The sequence below is a fragment of the Setaria italica genome, chromosome V, assembly GCF_000263155.2.
Source record: "Setaria italica strain Yugu1 chromosome V, Setaria_italica_v2.0, whole genome shotgun sequence".
In the NCBI taxonomy this organism is placed as follows: Eukaryota; Viridiplantae; Streptophyta; class Magnoliopsida; order Poales; family Poaceae; genus Setaria; species Setaria italica.
This window is the reverse complement of record NC_028454.1, coordinates 25,368,766-25,387,472: the sequence shown is the minus strand read 5'-3', so window position 1 is coordinate 25,387,472 and position 18,707 is coordinate 25,368,766. Positions and strand designations below refer to the sequence as shown.

Sequence of the window (18,707 nt, the reverse complement as noted above, 5' to 3'; positions counted from 1 at the left end):
TTCAGAGAAGGCAAAATGCCATGACACATGCATCAAGCAAGCCTACCAAGGCCGGAATGAATTAGCAACACGTTCCCGGTCGAGACCTTACTGCCGCCTCGCCGTCACGGCCGTGAAGTACTGGCTGCCAGCGCCGCACGGAGCGCCTCACCGAACTCGACGAGCCTGCCGGTGTCGGGCATCACGTCCCCGACGGCCTCGTGCGCGCAGAACCAAGCGACCCACGCCGCCAGCCGTGGCGTCCTGGTCTCATCGAGGACTGGCTGCCCGGTGATCTTCTCAGCCGCCCGGAACCACCCGACGACGATGTCCAAGAACCCGACGTCATCGCCGGTGAAGAAGTGTCGCCCCTCGCTGCACCCCGCGAAGGCCTCCTCGAGCTGTCAGAGCGCCGCGGCCACCTGCTCCGCCGCCTCGGCCTCGTCGCCGTTGATCGCAACCTGTCTTTTTTTTGTTTTTTCCTTTTTTAAAAGATTCACACAAATACGCTTCTAGCGGAACCATTCAAAATCTGGAAGCTTGGCACCATCCACGCCGGCGCCACGCCAAGCTTACACCTCTCGACACCAGCCATCCTGGTGGGTTTGAACTTAGGTCTCTAGGATAAGAAGCCCATGTCCTAACCAATTGAACTGCAGCATAGTTTATTGCACAATTCTCGGAATAATTATACTGATTTCGTTCGAACGCTAAGAGGGGTAAATTGCTCGGCGTCAAGATTCACGGTTGTTGGGGGGAAATATTAACGATCCCCTAACACACTGCTTAAAGAAGCAAAAAAGGCCCAGGCCCACCAAAGCATGATCAAATCTCCGCCTCGCCCTACCCAGGAATCCAGGATCGGGAGCGCCCGACCCCCCTCCACAAGGTTTCCGCCTCGCCCGACTGCGATCCCAGAGTCGGGGGCGCCCGACCCCCCTCCACAAGGTCTCTGCCTCGCCCGACCCTAAGTGGAGAGGTCGGGCGCACTGGGGTCCACAAGTCCGGGAACCCCCTCGGATGCGGTCCGCATAGACAAGACAAATCCTGTGGGTCTCCCCCGTCGGCCTCACCATAAATGCACCGCAGAGTTGATAGAGGGCAGGGCGACCGCGCCCCTCACGCAACCTGGCGCAAGTACCCGTGCACGACCGTCCTGAGCAGGCTACAGTGCCGGCGGCCGGCTCCCATTCGCGGCGGAGCACTCATGGCCTGCGCCGACCAGAGCAAAGGAGAGAGAGGCCTGTCCTCGGGTCCCGCGCACCCAACAGTGCGGATGAGACGCCCTCTCTCTCTCCCTCCCTCTCTCTCTCTCTCTCAGCGGCCGTCGCCGGAGCGGCGGCATCCGCCGTCCTCCCTAACAGACGCTGGGGTAACGACGGAGCACCATCATCATGGCCTGATACCTACGGGCATCGGAGCAGCTATATGAAGGAGGCAATAACACTTGGCAAAAGGCGACTTCCTCCTCCGGCATGCACGCCAACACTCGTCAAGGGCCGGCAGAGACAACGGACGCCTAGGATCTGGCCCCTCCTTCCTGCCATGCTTTTTACCATTTTTACGCCTTACTCTTTACCACCCTCTTTTAACCGATCCCAATTGTAACTCCGGCCATCCCCTTGCGATATAAAAGGAGGAACCCGAGGCCGGGGAGAGGGGGGGATCGATCGACCGAGCAACCAACGAACAGACCGGGGGACCGCTTGATCAGCTTCTTCCCCCACACACCTTAGTACACTACAGCTCTCCCGGAGAGCGAAAACACCAAAGAGACTTGGGACCTGTCCCTCTCTCGCCTATCTGTAACCCCCTACTACAGAACCCTCGCGTGGGCAACACGAGCATCCTCGATACTGGACGTAGGGCTTCCCTTGCCCAAACCAGTATAAATCTGTGTCTCCCACGCCACCATCTGAGGCTCACGCGCATAAAAGAAATTTACTAGTCTAAGTCTTGATCCGCTGATCTTGACAACGACAGTTCGCGCACCAGGTAGGGGCCCTTTGCGCGTGCATCTCCAAGTCCCAGATGGCCAATCACGATAGCAGCTTTGCTCCGGGCTCCCTGATCCGTTTCGGGAGCCTGGGCTTCTTGGCCACCGGGAAAGGGATTGAGCTGATCCCTGTCCACGTCCTGCCCGCTCGTCCCGCTACCCTCGGCCTCACCGCCAGGATGGCGGCGAGCGGCCGGACGCCTGCCAGAAGGACCTCACCGGAAGGATGGCTCTTCGGGCTACGCAACGCCACGGGGGCTCACGGTCGCCTCCTAGCGCGGTCCTTCACCACGTCACCCGCGAGCAACGAGCTCGTGGGCGTGGCGAGGACAGTCTCCGACACTGGCTCCAGTAACGAGAATCCCCGCCCCTCGCGCGAGTGCTTCATGGCTGACGCGCACTCCGAGGGGTCCAATGGCGATGGTGCCGAGGGGAGGCAACGGGCTCCCTGTTGGGATACGAGGTAGGCTACGCTAGCGCAAAACAAAATTTTCTACCGCGTATAACCAGGAAGAGCTGCCGTATAAGGATCACGGGATTACCACTCGACGCACTACTGGTGCGGAAGATGTAGATATGCGTCGGTGCAGTGAAGACGATCACGTAGTCGTATGTAGTCGATCAACGTAGTCGTGCGTAGTCGATCACGTCCAGCAGCTCCTCAGCAACTCGTCCACGTGCACAGCAAGATCGCCTCCGGTGCCGCGGCTCGTCGTCGGCTCGTCGTGGCTCGTCGGCGGCTCGTCGATGGCTCGTCCAAGTGCTGCAGGCGCAACACCTCCAAGGTATCCACACGTGCAGGGAGGAAGCGTCGCAAGCCGGATTGCTAGATCCGCGAGTTGCAACAGGCGAGGGCGTGGGAGGCGCGGCAAGTGTGTTCAGCCAAAAGGTGTGAAACCCTAGGGCGCCCCCACCCCTCTATTTATAGGGGTTCCTGATGGGCCTCTGGATCCGAGGCCCATTAGTACTCCTAAACCTAATCCAACTCGGATCAGATCCGAATTGGGCTTCCAGCCCCTTAAGTGTGTGACCCTATGGGTTCGGATACGTATAGACATGGCCCGAGTACTCCTACTCGGCCCAATAGTCGGTAGCGGCCTCTAGCAAGACGTGCCAACTCCTATACGCATACGAAGATCATATCAGACGAACCATCACAACATAATATACATGCTATTCCCTTTGCCTCACGATATTTGGTCTAGCTTCAAGCCGACCGCTCTTTCTCGATCCTATGATTCGGAATCCCTTTGTAGGTTAACTCTTAACCGTACGTAGCATGGCCATGCAATTTCTGATCCGATCACTCGAGGGGCCCAGAGATATCACTCTCAATCAGAGAGGGGCAAATCCCATCTTGATTGACCATGTCTCATAGCATGCTTCTTGACAAACCCGAAAGCTACCTTTATAACTACCCTGTTACGGCGTAGCGTTTGATAGCCCCTAAGTAGGTCAATCCACATCTAGAATACATGCGACAATCTCAGGTCTAAGGACAAAGCGTATATGTTGTTTAAAGAGAGAACTACTTCTCGTGTTGGGTCAGTCCTAACACATGTCTCCACATGTGTCCACATTATTAGTTCAACATCTCCATGTCCATGACTTGTGAAACATAGTCATCAACTAATACATGTGCTAGTCTAATATTCATGTGTGTCCTCACATGAACTCCGACTAGGGACAACTTTAGAATAACCATACAAGTAAAGAGTTTCACATACAATTCACATAATTGCAAATCAATTCAAGTAGCCTTTAATGGATATTCAAAGAACACAGTATACAAATCATGGATACAAATGGAATATCATCATCTCTATGATTGCCTCTAGGGCATACCTCCAACACTCCCCCCTCGGACGCTGCAGCTACGACTGGTGCCTTACCCAGGGCCCCAGAGTGCTCTCAGCAACCGGAAGCGCACGTGGGCGCTCGCCAGGGAGTAGAGCACCCCCATCACGAGGGGGGAGCGCGGCAACAGGCGCGCGACGTCCAGGAACGCATCTGTGCGGATGGAGAACGTCCGCCGCTCTTTGCCCGCGCTAGCCAGAACGTCGCCGCCGCGGCGGTGTTACTCCGACAGCTCCCCGAGCCAGCAACGCCCGAGGAGCGATGGGCGCGCCAAGAGATGCGCAACCTGCTCGAGTGCGCCGCCGTCCAGCAGGCGGAAAGTTCAGCGTCTCGACGACGCGGCCAGAACGCCAGTCAGGCGACGCAGGGCGCGCCCCCGGAACGGCGGGGGGAATCTGTCCATCAACTCCCTCCGGGGGCGAATCCGGCTGCAACCGCCCAACGAACACCGCCACCCGCGGTAGGCGAGGCCCGATCCGTCCACCAGCGCGTCGGTCTCGTCCGCGACACGCTGAACGCGCGGAGACGCTCCCGCGCGGACAGGGGGGACGGGGCAGATCGAGGCTACCACGTCCACCGTGGCGGACGCTATGACAGCGGGGAAGACCGCAGTCCGAGCCCCGGAGTGGCCAGACCTCGGGCCTTCTCCACGCGCATCCTAAATGCGCCCTTTCCGCCGTGCTTCAGGCAACCCACGAGCGTGGCCAAATACTCGGGGGAGACCAACCCTGGAGTATGGCTCAGCGATTACCGACTTGCATGTCAAGCTGGCGGGGCAGACGATGACCTGTTCATCATCCGCAACTTACCCCTGTTTCTGGCAGACTCCACGAGAGCCTGGCTAGAACATATCCCTTCAGGACGCATTCGCAACTGGAACGACCTGAAGGAGGTTTTCGTAGGAAACTTCCAAGGGACGTACACACGCCCTGGCAACTCCTGGGATCTCTGGAGCTGCTGCCAGGGGGCGGATGAGTCCCTCCGGGATTACGTCTGGCGCTTCTCCAGAAAGCGCACCGAGCTCTCCAACGTCGCCGACGCCGACGTCATAGGAGCCTTCCTAGCAGGGACCTCTTGCCGGCCCCTCGTCCACGAGCTAGGGCGCCGAGGCCCGCGAACCACGGAAGAGCTCCTCAACATCGCCACTAGCTACGCTTCTGGTGAAGAGGCTGTCGGAGCGATCTTTGATCGTTCCAAAGGCAAGGCGAAGCGGGAGGAGGACGCCGACGAAGGCACCTCCAACCGCCAGCAGCAGAAGAAGAAGGGCAAGCAGCGACGCGAGGCTCCACTCGTAGCCGCAGTCGAGCGCAAGCGGGGGCAACCGCCCCCCGACGGCGCTCCTGGCTTCTTCGACAAGCTGCTCGAGGGGCCGTGCCCGAACCACGAGTTCCCCGTCAAGCACGCCTACAAAGATTGTAACCTCATGAAGAGGTTCTTTGTGGGCAATCCGGTGAAAGGTGACCGGAAGCGGAAACCCGACGAGGAAAAGAAGGGTGACGAGGAGAAGGAAGACGACTTTCCTAAAGTTGACGGCTGCTTCATGATCTTCGGGGGCTCTGCAGCATACGACACCAGGCGCCAGCAAAAGCTAGAGCGCTGGGAGGTCTACGCGGCCGAGCCTGCGACCCCGGCTTTCCTCGATTGGTCCGGACCGGCCATCACCTTTGATAGGACCGACCACCCGGGACGCGTCCGGCATCCGGGGCGTTACCCTCTCGTCGTCGACCCCATCGTTGGTACGACACGCCTCACCAAGGTACTCATGGATGGGGGCAGCGGCCTCAACCTCCTCTACGCCGAGACCCTCGACGCCATGGGGATCGATCGCTCCCATCTCCGTCCTAGCAAGGCTCCCTTCTATGGTGTCGTGCCAGGGAAGCAGGCAATGCCTCTTGGGCAGATCGACCTGCCCGTCACGTTTGGGACCCCTTCTAACTATAGGAAGGAGGTCCTCACCTTCGAGGTGGTAGGGTTTCGCGGAACCTACCACGCCATCTTGGGACGGCCATGCTACGCGAAGTTCATGGCAATCCCCAACTACACCTACCTCAAGCTCAAGCTGCCAGGGCCTAACGGGGTCATCACCGTTGGCACAACCTTCCAGAAGGCATACGAGTGCGACGTCGAGTGCTGCGAGTACGCCGCGGCCATCACCGTCTCGGGCAACATGGCGGCCCAGCTTGAGGAGATGATCGAGGACCAGCCCGACGCCAAGCAGTCAGGTACCTCCTTTGAGCCCACCGAAGGCATCAAGGAAGTCCCTCTCGACCCCGGCTGTTCCAATGGCGGGGTTGTGCGGATCAGCGCGGCCCTATCCCCCAAATAGGAAAGCGCGCTCGTCGACTTCCTCCGCGCGAACAGCGACGTCTTTGCGTGGAAGCCCTCGGATATGCCAGGCATCCCGAGAGAAGTCGCCGAGCATTCCTTGAACATCAGGGCCGGCTCTAAACCAGTGAAGCAAGGCTTGCGCCGTTTCGACGAAGAAAGGCGCAGGGCCATTGGTGAAGAGCTCCAGAAGCTCCTGGCGGCCGGGTTCATCAAGGAAGTACACCACCCCGAGTGGTTGGCTAATCCTGTTCTTGTACCAAAAAAGAACGGGAAATGGAGGATGTGTGTCGATTATACCGGTCTCAACAAAGCGTGTCCGAAGGATCCGTTCCCTTTGCCACGCATAGATCAAATAGTCGACTCAACCGCCGGGTGCGAAACACTCAGCTTCCTCGACGCATACTCCGGCTATCACCAGATTGTGATGAAAGAGGCCGACCAGCTCGCTACCTCCTTCATCACCCCCTTTGGCCCCTACTGCTATGTTAAGATGCCGTTCGGCCTCAAAAACGCGGGGGCTACCTTCCAGCGATGTATGCTTAAGTGCTTCGGAGATCTCATCGGGTGGACCGTTGAGGCCTACGTCGACGACATCGTAGTCAAATCCAGGAAGGGCGATCAGCTCGTTCCCGACCTGGAGCTAGCCTTCGAAAGGCTAAGGGATAAGCGTATCAAGCTTAACCCCAAGAAATGCATGTTCGGTGTCCCAAGGGGCATGCTGCTAGGCTTCATCGTCTCCGTACGCAGCATCGAGGCGAACCCGGAGAAGATAGCGGCCATCAACGACATAGGGCCGATCCGGAACATGAAGGGAGTACAGCGCGTCATGGGATGCTTAGCATCCCTAAGCCGCTTCATCTCGCGCCTCGGCGAGCGAGGACTTCCTCTCTATCGGCTCCTGAAAAAATCCGACCACTTTGAGTGGACCAGCGAGGTGCAGGAGGCACTTGACAGGCTCAAGGATCTCCTGACGAAAGCCCCAATTCTAGTTCCGCCGGCCGACGGCGAGACCCTTCTACTCTACTCTACGCTCTTAAGGTGCAACGCCCGGTGTACTTCATCAGCGAAGTATTGTCCGAGTCCAAGTCACGATATCCGCAGATCCAGAAGCTCGTCTACGCCATCCTCATCACGAAGAGGAAGCTGCGTCACTACTTCACCTCCCATCCGGTAACGGTCGTCTCTTCATTCCCGCTTGGTGAAGTAATCCGGAACCCAAATGCAACAGGAAGGATCGCGAAGTGGGCGCTTGAGCTTATGGATCAGGGTATCACCTACGTCCCCCGCACCGCCATCAAGTCCCAGGTACTTGCCGATTTCGTGGCCGAGTGGACAGAGGTACAAGCACCGTCGGCAACAGAGGAGCAGGAGTACTGGACGATGTACTTCGACGGGTCGCTGATGAGGGCCCGCGCCGGAGCAGGCCTCATCTTCGTCTCTACGATGAGCGTACGCATCAGGTACATGATCCGCCTCCATTTTCCTGCATCCAATAATGTCGCTGAGTATGAAGCCCTGCTCAACGGGCTCCGTATCGCCATTGAGCTTGGCATCCGTCGACTAGACGTCCGAGGCGATTCCCAGTTGGTCGTCGAGCAAGTCATGAAAGAATGGAGCTGCCATGACCCTAAAATGGCCGCCTACTGCAACGAGGTCCGTAAGCTCGAGGACAAGTTCGACGGGTTGGAGCTCAACCACGTCGCAAGGCGCTTCAACGAAGCAGCTGACGAGCTAGCGAAGGCGGCGTCCGGCCGGATGCCCGTCCCCGACGGCGTTTTCGTTAGCGACCAGCTGAAGCCTTCGATCCGTTATCCGGAGCCTATAGGGGTCGGCGAGGCATGCCCAGCTCTAGGGTCGGGACCCGAGCCGGGGGGGGGGGTCGGCAGCGCGCCACCTGCCCTGGACCCGAGAACCGACCCCAAGGGAATCAACGCTGCCCCACCCGACCCGGCCCTGGAAGCCAAACCATCCGACCCCGTGGTTATGGAAATCGAGGCGGGCCCCGCGGCGGGGGCCGACCCCACGCCCGACTGGAGAACCCCGTACCTCGACTACCTTGTCCACGACGCGCTCCCGGCAGACAAAACCGAAGCTCGCAGGATCGCGCGCCGCGCAAAATCCTTCGCCATCATCGACCAGGAGCTCTACAAGTGAAGTCACACGGGGATCCTACAGCGCTGTATCCCGATCGAGCAGGGAAAGGCGCTGATCCAGGATATCCATGCCGGAGCTTGTGGTCACCACGCTGCGCCACGGACGCTTGTGGGCAACGCCTTCCAACAAGGTTTCTACTGGCTAACCGCGGTCGCAGATGCTACCCAGGTAGTCCGCACCTGCGAGGGATGCCAGTTCTTTGCCCGCCAAACCCACCTGCCCGCGCAGGCGTTACAAACCATTCCCATCACGTGGCCGTTCGCGGTCTAGGGGCTGGATCTCGTCGGACCCTTCAAAAGGGCGCCCGGGGGCTTCACCCATCTACTCGTCGCTGTTGACAAGTTTTCCAAATGGATCGAAGCAAGGCCTGTGGCGCAAATCAGGTCCGAGCAGGCGGTACAGTTCTTCACCGACATCATCCACCGCTTCGGGATCCCAAACTCCATCATCACCGACAACGGCACGCAGTTCACCGGAAAGAGATTCCTCCAGTTCTGCGACGACCACCACATTCGAGTGGATTGGGCGGCAGTTGCGCACCCCCGCACGAACGGGCAAGTCGAGCGAGCCAATGGCATGATACTTCAGGGTCTCAAAGCCACGGATCTTCGACCGCCTTAAAAAGTTCGGCAGACGATGGGTTGCGGAGCTCCCAGCAGTCCTCTGGAGCCTGAGGACGACCCCCAGCCGGGCGACAGGGTTCACCCCGTTCTTCATGGTTTACGGGTCAGAGGCCATCTTGCCCACCGACTTGGAGTATGGGTCGCCGAGGGTCAAAGCATACGACGAACAGGGAAACCAGGCGTCACTCGAGGACGCACAAGACCAACTCGACGAGGCGCGAGATGTAGCCCTGCTACACTCAGCTAAGTACCAGCAGGCCCTACGGCGTTACCACAGCCGCAGGATACAAGGCCGCGCCTTCAACGTCGGAGATCTAGTGCTCCGCCTCGTCCAAGATAACAGGGGTCGACACAAGTTGACTCCCCCATGGGAAGGCCTGTTCATCGTCGCACAAGTGCTGCGGCCAGGCACCTACAAGCTGGCAACTCCCGACGGGCAAATCTTCAGCAACGCCTGGAACATAGAACAGCTAAGGCGCTTCTACCCATAGCTCTCATTTCCAAGTTATGCATGGTCTTGCCGTCTTTTCCGTTCTTTCGTTTTAAGCTCAGGGGTATCCGACCCTGGCCTCGTTCCAGGGCCGCATACCCCTCGAGGGCTACCAGTTTTGTTCTTCTGCGAAAAAAGAAATCCTGAGCCACCTTGGCTCAGGTCTTTTCGTTTAAGCTCAGGGGTATCCGACCCTGGCCTCGTTCCAGGATCGCATACCCCTCGGGGGCTACCAGTTTGTGTTCTTCTGCGAAAAAAGAAACCCTGAGCCACCTTGGCTCAGGTCTTTTCGTTTTTCGCTCAGGGGTATCCGACCCTGGCCTCATTCCAGGGCCGTATACCCCTCGGGGGCTACCAGTTTTGTTCTCCTACGCAAAAAGAAGACCTTTTCTTTTAAACTAAGGGGTATCCGACCCTGGCCTGGCTCCAGGATCGCATACCCCTCGGGGGCTATCAGGGGTCCCGACCCCAGCCGCTGGGCACCGCCTAAAAAGAAAACGTTTTTTCTTTTTTCAAAACCGAACACTCCCTTTCGAAAACCTTTGGATGCAAAAAGATGAGGATGCGTGAACGGTACTCAGGCAAGATGCGATCGGACTGCGAAAAAGCCTACGCCCCAGCGGCTACGGTACCTTCGCTCATCAAAAACTTACTGACGCACCTGGCAACGCATCTTAAAGCTTTCAAGACCAAAGGAATAACAAAGGGAAACGGTTTCCTTTGCGCAAATAAAAAGTCATAAGAACAGGCCCGTATGGCCAACACAAACGAGTTCAAAACGACTGACATAAGTACAAACTTTTTCGGGCGCAAGCCCGGTACAGCTAATTGACAGGGGGGTCGGCTGGAGCAGTGGTTCCGAGGTCGGCTGAAGCAGCGGCTTCGGGGTCGACAGGAGCGGCGGCTTCAGGGTCGGCGGCGGCGGCGGCCTCAGGGCCGGCAGGAGCGGCCTCAGGGTCGGCAGGGGGGACGGCTTCATCCTCCAGGAGCTTCGCGAGGGCCTCCGCCGGCGCGGTCACCACGGCGTCGATCTCGTCCAGCTCAGCGTCGGTGTAGCCGGCGTAGTACCCCTCACTCATCTCGTCCAGCTCAGCGTCGGTGTAGCCGAAGACCCCGAAGGCACGCCGCACACCAAGGCGAAGCGCGTCCACGGCGATCTCATGACGGCGATGACGCACCTCGAGGACGCGAGCCGGCAGAGAGCTCGACCCCTCCTCCGGAGCTACACCGAAGTCCTCGCAGACGACGCGGACCGCATCTCGCAGGGCGCCGTGCTCGCCGCGCTCCTCATCGAGCAGGACCCGCAAATTGGCGATCTCAGCTGCAGGAGCCGCTCAAGAAATCCCACCAAGTCAGAAGAAGCGAAACGCCAACGACACAAAAATGCAGGAGCAGAAAGAGCCTCACCGTCGGCCTGGGCCTTTAGCTCGCGCTCCCGGTCGGCGCTGCGGGACAAGACAGTCTGGAGCCCCTGCACCTGCAAACGGAGTTGCTCGTTCTCCGCGCGGAGGGCTCCACCCTCCCCCCTCAGCCGCGCCAGCTCCTCAGCGTCGCGGCGGGCCCGCTCAGCAGCAGCAGCTTTTAGCCCCTCGGCATCGCGGCGGGCCCTGTCCATGGCGGCCTGGAACTCCTCGAGGTCGAGGCGGGCCTTCTCCGCGACGGCCTGGAGCCTGGCCTCGGCACGCCGCGCCCCCTCTAACGCCGCCTGCTCGCGCCCCTCCAGGTCGCGGACGGCCCCCTGGGCAGCGCCGAGCTGCAGGGTCAGATCCCTGGTGCGCTCCCTCTCGGTGTTGAAGTGCTCCCAGAGGTTCCGCTGTCACCGGAGGAAATCAGATTTCTCCCGGCTGCCCTCTTGGAGAGCCTGCGAAGCAACATGCCGTTAAAGCAAAAAAGCAAGGGGGAGGTGCTCGTCGCCAAGCGGCAGGAATAACATACCTGGCTACCAGGGACCACGGCGTTGGCCAGAACTTCCAGCGCCGAGGTCAGAGCCGCCTAAACTTGGGCAACACCGCCGTGCATCGCCTGCCACCTATGCCACTCGGCGGCGTCATCCAGCGCGTAGAGGCGCCTCGGCAGGTCGTCGCGGGATGTCCAGCGGAGGACGGGCCCTCTCCACGCCCCCGGGACGGAGGAAGCCGAGGGTGGGACAGAGGCCGACTCTGACGTCGCCGTCGAGGCCGGCATCAAGACGCCGGAAACCACTGGATCCGCCGACGGCCCCGGCGACTGCACGCTCGTCGCCACCAAGGCCGCCAACGGCACCCCTGTGGGCACCTCCATCTCGGCCGCCAGAGTCACTCCCGCGGGAGCGATCGGGACGGAGACCCCGGCCTCCGGCACCGCTGCCTCTTTCGCCGCCGCGTCCTTGGGAGCGAGCGCCCCCTCTGCCTCTGACCCCGCCATGGCAGCGGGGGCATCCGCCCTGCCCTCCGTCGTCTCCGCCTCCTCCGCCTCGTCGGCGTCGAGGTCGATCACCTCCCCGGCTTGAGGGCCCGGGGGGATCACGACCCGAGCCGGAGGGGCAATCGGTGGGGCCGCAGGCGGAGCGGAGTCCGCTCCCCCTCCTGCGGCTGACTCCACCGCCGTTCTGCCAACCGACTCCGCAGGGGCCACCCCCGCAGGCGGACCTGCGGCCACGCCTGGAACCCCGCCGATCGCCGCTGGCGGGGTTGCGGCCCGCCCCCCGGAGGAGGACGACATCAGCAGCGCCTTCTTGGGCACCAGCCGCAGGGTGACGCCGCGGGGAGAAGTGCTATACGTCGATAGCCAGGCGTCAGCAGAAACGAACGGGAAAAGAAAGGAAGAATCACACGCGGGGAAAGTCGACTTACGCCCTCGAAGCGCAGGGGCGGCGCGCGCGCTTCGAATCGGAGCCGGACGCCGACCCCGGGGCATCTGGCAGTGGCCTCTTGTCGCCACCCCGTTGCCCTCCACCAACAGGCACGGCGGAGGAGGCAGGCCCCGCGGACCCCCGAGGAGCACCCCGAGCGAACTCCTGGGGAGCGCCCCGCGCCGGACCCAAAGCGGCAGGGGCAGGCTCTGACGGCCCCTGAGAGACGCTCCGTGCCGACCCCGGGGGAGTGGCCCACACCTGCTCCTGGGGGACGCCCTGAGCCGACCCCGAGGGGGCGCCCCGCGCCCCTTCCTGGGGGAGGCCCCGCGCCGACCCCTGGGGAATGTCCTGCGCTGCCCCCTGAGGAGCAGTCCGCGTCGGCTCCTGGGACGCGCGCTGCGCCGACCCCTGAGGAGCAGTCCGCGCCGGCTCCTGGGGCGCGCGCTGCGCTGACCCCTGAGGGGCAGTCCGCGCCGGCTCCTGGAGCACGCGCTGCGCTGGCCCCTGAGGAACAGCCCCCGGACCCGGGGGAGCCGGACCCCGGGCGGACGCTCCCGCCGCTGCACCCCCTGCAGCCGTCTGCGGGGGTGCGTCGCGAATCACCAAAGCCCCCGATCGGGGGGCGAACAGCTCTTCCTCCTCCTCCTCTTCTTCCTCCTCGTCTTCTTCTTCTTCTTCTTCTTCTTCTTCTTCGTCGTCGTCGGACACGACCGCCCCCCTCCGCCGCCGCAGGAGCTCCTTGGCGGCCTTCTTCAGCCACATCTTCGTCTCCTTGTCCTTGCGGCGCTTCTGCTTCTCGGCCAGGAGACGGTTGCGGGCCCTCCGCTCGGCATCCTTCGGCACCGGCGGGAGGGAATCCGCGACCCGGGTCAGCATGCCCTGCAGAACGTAAAGCAGATCCGCATCAGAACAACAAAACAAGCAGGACACCAGGAGGGAGAAGCGGTGACCCAAACGCCTCACCAGGTCCACGAAGCCCGGCTTCGAGCGCATTGGCGAATGCCCGGGAATCGGGTAGTCGACGTCCCTATCCTCCAGCGCCTCCCGGAGCCGTTGCCGGATCTCGGAGGCGGCGAGCGCGCCTGTCGCCAGGACGGTGCCCTCGGGCGGCATGTCGGGGGTCATGACGCCAAGTGGCCGGACCCGGAGCATCAGCGGCGCCACCCGCCGGGCGTGGTACGTGCCGATGACCCCGGCGCCGGTGAGCCCCTCCCGCTTCAGTTGCCCGATGGCCTGCAGCAGGTCGGAGATCTTCTTCTTCTCCTTCTCCACCGGCCCGTACACCCACACGTCGGGCGCCGCGTCGATGGTGCGGCCAGTGAACACCGGCAGGGGGGAGTTCGGGTAGTTCTTCACGTAGAACCACTGATTATGCCACCCCTTGTGGGACACTGAGGACTTCACCGTCATGTACTCCTTGGAGCGAGTATGACGGAGATGGATCCTGGCGCACCCAATCGGCACCGGAGGCGACCGCTGCTGGCTCCCGGCCTTCCCCGCCTTCTGATACAGGCTCACTGTGAAGAAATACTTCCACAACTCGAAGTGGGGCTCAATCCCCAGGAATCCCTCACACAGCGCGACGAACGCCGCGATGTGCTGGATCCCGTTGGGGTTGAGGTGCTGGAGCTCGAGCCCGTAGTAGTAGAGGAGCCCGCGGAAGAAGCGGCTTGGGGGGGAGGCAAATCCCCGCTCGTGGAAGTGAGCGAAGGAGACAATGTAGCCGGCGGGAGGCGACGGAACCTGTTCCGGCCCCGGCAGCATCCACTCGTCCGCCGCCGTCTTCTCGCAGAGGAGCCCCTTTCGCACCAGGCCCTCGGCGTGGTTGGCGGTGAAATGGGAAACTCCCCAGGAGGCCATCGCCAAGAAAGGAAGGGGATCGACGGAGGCGAAGACAAAAGCGCGCGGCGTGAGGCGACGGGAACACGGCGAGCGAGGCGAGCGCAAGTGAACTAAGAGGAAGGCAAGGAGGCTCGAGTGCGAAAGGAGAGGAACCGGCACGGCGAGCTTCTGCTTTTATAGGAAGGGTACTGGGGAAGCCAAATCGACGCCCCGGCCACCATAAATGCGGCGCCAGGTACGCCCCTGCCACGCCCGTTTCCTTTTTGAAAACCGCGCGCACGATCGGCCGCGAAAAAACATCCTATCTTCCTTGATCCGCGGGACGGCGCTTCCATAACTCCGCTTCCCGGGAACCGCGCCCACGACGCCCCCCACGTTCAGCCCAGGAAAACCAACCGCTCCGCTCCGGTCCAAGGCCCACAGGGAGGTAAGAAAGGGATACGGGGCTGAAAACGCCCCTACGGCCCAGTACGGTTCAGGGGTTCGAAAGCTGGCCCAACACGGGTTCGACAGCTGCCTCAGGACATCCCCGAGCAAGGGGTGAGAAGGGACGGGCCCGCTAGCGGCCAACACCCAGGCGAGCGAACGCCAAGGGCGCCCCAACCTCACGTTCAAGTCCCGCTCGGTGTAAAGTTCATGGTTTTTCCACGGAGAAAGGCAACGAGCCCTCAGACCCAGTCGAACGGGTCCGGGAACTATATGAACTGACCGGCAGGAAATTGGAGTACGCCACCAGCTTGGCCCGAGCCGGACCCCCCCGAACGGGGACCGGGACGCCACTCGAACTTACCCGTTTGCAGCTCAAACGAGCACCACGGTTCGTCCAACGCGGATAACGTGGCCCGGCTCAACCCCTCCGTCCTAGCGAACGGACGCTTGAGGGGCAATGATCAAAAGTCGACCTAGCCTCCCGATCGGTTTCCTGCAACGAGCGGGAGCTCGGGGGCTAGCCTCGCAACCAACTACCACGCGTGTGGTCACAACATGCAGCTTCTCTCGAACCTGGCGGAGATAAAACAAGCATGCCATAACACAGAACCAGCGGGAAACAACGAAAGGAGCCTCCGGAGGAGCACTCCTGCTCCACCACAGGCTCGGGGGCTACTGTTGGGGGGAAATATTAATGATCCCCTAACACACTGCTTAAAGAAGCAAAAAAGGCCCAGGCCCACCAAAGCATGATCAAATCTCCACCTCGCCCGACCCAGGAGCCAGGATCGGGAGTGCCCGACCCCCCTCCACAAGGTTTCCGCCTCGCCCGACTGCGATCCCAGGGTCGGGGGCGCCCGACCCCCCTCCACAAGGTCTCCGCCTCGCCCGACCCTAAGTGGAGAGGTCGGGCGCACTGGGATCCACAAGTCCGGGAACCCCCTCGGATGCGGTCCGCATAGACAAGACAAATCCTGTGGGTCCGTCCCCCCTGTCGGCCTCACCATAAATGCACCGCAGAGTTGATAGAGGGCAGGGCGACCGCGCCCCTCACGCAACCTGGCGCAAGTACCCGTGCACGACCGTCCTGAGCAGGCTACAGTGCCGGCGGCCGGCTCCCATTCGCGGCGGAGCACTCATGGCCTGCGCCGACCGGAGCAAAGGAGAGAGAGGCCTGTCCTCGGGTCCCGCGCACCCAACAGTGCGGATGAGACGCCCTCTCTCTCCCTCTCTCTCTCTCTCTCAGCGGCCGTCGCCGGAGCGGCGGCATCCGCCGTCCTCCCTAACAGACGCTGGGGTAACGACGGAGCACCATCATCATGGCCTGATACCTATGGGCATCGGAGCAGCTATATGAAGGAGGCAATAACACTTGGCAAAAGGCGACTTCCTCCTCCGGCATGCACGCCAACACTCGTCAAGGGCCGGCAGAGACAACGGACGCCTAGGATCTGGCCCCTCCTTCCTGCCATGCTTTTTACCATTTTTACGCCTTACTCTTTACCACCCTCTTTTAACCGATCCCAATTGTAACTCCGGCCATCCCCTTGCGATATAAAAGGAGGAACCCGAGGCCGGGGAGAGGGGGGGATCGATCGACCGAGCAACCAACGAACAGACCGGGGGACCGCTTGATCAGCTTCTTCCCCCACACACCTTAGTACACTACAGCTCTCCCGGAGAGCGAAAACACCAAAGAGACTTGGGACCTGTCCCTCTCTCGCCTATCTGTAACCCCCTACTACAAAACCCCCGCGTGGGCAACACGAGCATCCTCGATACTGGACGTAGGGCTTCCCTTGCCCGAACCAGTCTAAATCTGTGTCTCCCACGCCACCATCTGAGGCTCACGCGCATAAAAGAAATTTACTAGTCTAAGTCTTGATCCGCTGATCTTGACAACGACAACGGTGCAGCTGCGCATGGACCTTAGCTCTGCGCCATGAATCTTGGCGTCAGGATGGCTGGCGCCGAGACGTGTAAGCTTGGTGCCAGCATGGATGACGCAAGCTAAGGGTCCAGATTTTGAAATGATTCTGCCAGGACGTATTTATGAGAATTTTTCAAAAAAGGGCTTAAAAAAAGTCGCCATGCAACGTCTGGAGCGCCGTCGGGAGCTGCAAGCGCAAGTTCAATTCCGAATCACAGCACGGGGATATCAGCAGTCACGAGATCGAGCACTCGATTTCCATCCGAAATGGCTGCGGATCTGTGCCATGGTACCTCACCTTGGCGTCGGTGTACTCGGCCCAGAAGCCGTGGACGGCGCGGTCGTACCATCGTAGGGGTCGGCGGCCCGGCGCCGGCGAAGGCCTCGTCGACGTACTGCAGGATGACGAGGGACTCGCAGACGGGGCGGCCGCCGTGGAGGAGAACGAGCATCTTCTTGTGCACGGGGTTGGACGCTAGGAGCAGGTCGATCTTCGTGCCTAGCTCCTCCTGCAGGAACTCGTAGGCGATGCCCTTGAGCCGGAAAGCGACGCACACGCGCATCACGAATGGGCTCGCCCACCCGCCGACCACGCGCACGTCGGGAGCAGCGGCGTCCGATGCCATGGCTAGGGGAGCTGGTCCGGCGCCGGCGCACCTAGAGTCTGGTTGTTGGATGACGGCGCGAGGTGCCGCGCGCGGTAGGTACGGTGGTTGGTGCGCGTGTCGTGAGCTCGTGGCTGGGTCAAATGTCAATGGATGTCGCACAAAATATGGGATTCGTCCTCGGCCTTAGTACGAATGGTTTTTGACCGATACAAATACTCATATTAGTACCGGGTCTAACATGAAGCCCCCGTGATTCCTTTAGTACCGGGTGGAACTCCCACCCGGTACTACTAAAGGGTGGTCTTTAGTACCAGGTGGACTTCCCACCCGGTACTAAGAGCACCCCCTTGTCCATCCGTCTGCCACCCCTGTCCATGAGAAAAGCCCACCCCCATCCTTAAAGCAGCATCTGAATCCCCCTCCTTTATCTCTCCCTACTAGCTCTCTCTCAGCAGGCTCTCATCCTTTCCTCCTCTGCCTCCCCTCCCATCCCTCCTCCGCTCGCCAGTGAGGAGCAGCGGCGGGGTGAGGTGAGGCGGCGGCGGGCGGGAGCGGCGGCCGGGGGTCAACGGGTGGATTTCAATTTTTTTTATGTTTTAAACCCCTTTAGTACCGGTTATTTCAACCGGTACTAAAAAGTCTTCCTTTAGTACCGAACTAACAATGTCGGTTGCAAAACCGGTACCAAAGGGGGTTCCTAACCGGTACAGAAGGTCATTTTCCTAGTAGTGGCAGTGGAACACCAAGAAGTCAAGAACTCGAGAGACATGAGGGTTGTTACACGACTTGGGTCGCGGGTGGCCTGGCTTAGCAGAATGGCTGCTACCACCTGCCCACCTTCGCTGTAATTAGGTATGCAAGTTATTATTGGGTCGATCCAAAAAGTTGATAAAATGAACTAGAACGATATCCTACCTAAATAATTTAGGAGGAAAAATATCCCTAGCTGTAATGCAGCGAGCATGTGACTCTGACTCTGGCAGCAGTGAGTGGATCAGGATCCTCTAGTGACCATTGGAATTCGACTTTTTTTTTTGGTAAAGGGTTGGATTCGACTAGATACAAGTTTGACAAGGATTCGAACCGAGCTTAAAGAAAAACTTAAATTTGCAGTTAGAAATACGTCGAGAGCATTAAGATAAATCATTTTGTTTATAATTTATATTAAATAAAAATATTTAGATTAAATACAAATTTGAATCTCTAGAGCTGTGACAACTAAGCCCACAGATTACCATCTCTCTTTTTTGGATATCCAGTTTTGATAAGACGTCTTCATCAAATGTATTTACAAATCTAATGTACAACTTCAAAATAATTTTACATAAGTTTTTAAATATTTTAAAAGCTATTAATAGCTAAAGTTTATTTTAAAAACTAACCATGTCTTGTAAAAAATTAATTATTTTGTGGACGTGCTACCTTTTTAAAGGATCACCTCTTAATAGGGTGGTGGAAAGGCGCAGTTATGATGTCCACTAGGGTTTAAGTTCTACTCGCTCCGTTCCAAATTATAGGTCGTTTTGGTTTTTTTTATAAGCTTTGTTATGCATTTAGATATACCCTATGTCTAGATGCATAATAACATCTATGCACCTAGAAAAGTCAAAACGACCTATAATTTGAGACGGAGAGAGT

The 18,707-nt window shown here is 59.6% G+C and overlaps 1 protein-coding gene and 1 pseudogene across 1 annotated transcript; one reads left to right on the top strand and one right to left on the bottom strand.

Annotated features, from left to right (window-relative positions):
- Window positions 1-104: 104 nt before the first annotated feature.
- Window positions 105-17,087, bottom strand: LOC101759771 (annotated as a pseudogene).
- LOC111257208 lies at window positions 5,595-6,158 on the top strand. The gene has a single exon (XM_022826332.1). It carries the CDS (start codon window positions 5,595-5,597, stop codon window positions 6,156-6,158), a length of 564 nt encoding a protein of 187 aa, XP_022682067.1.
- Window positions 17,088-18,707: the final 1,620 nt, after the last annotated feature.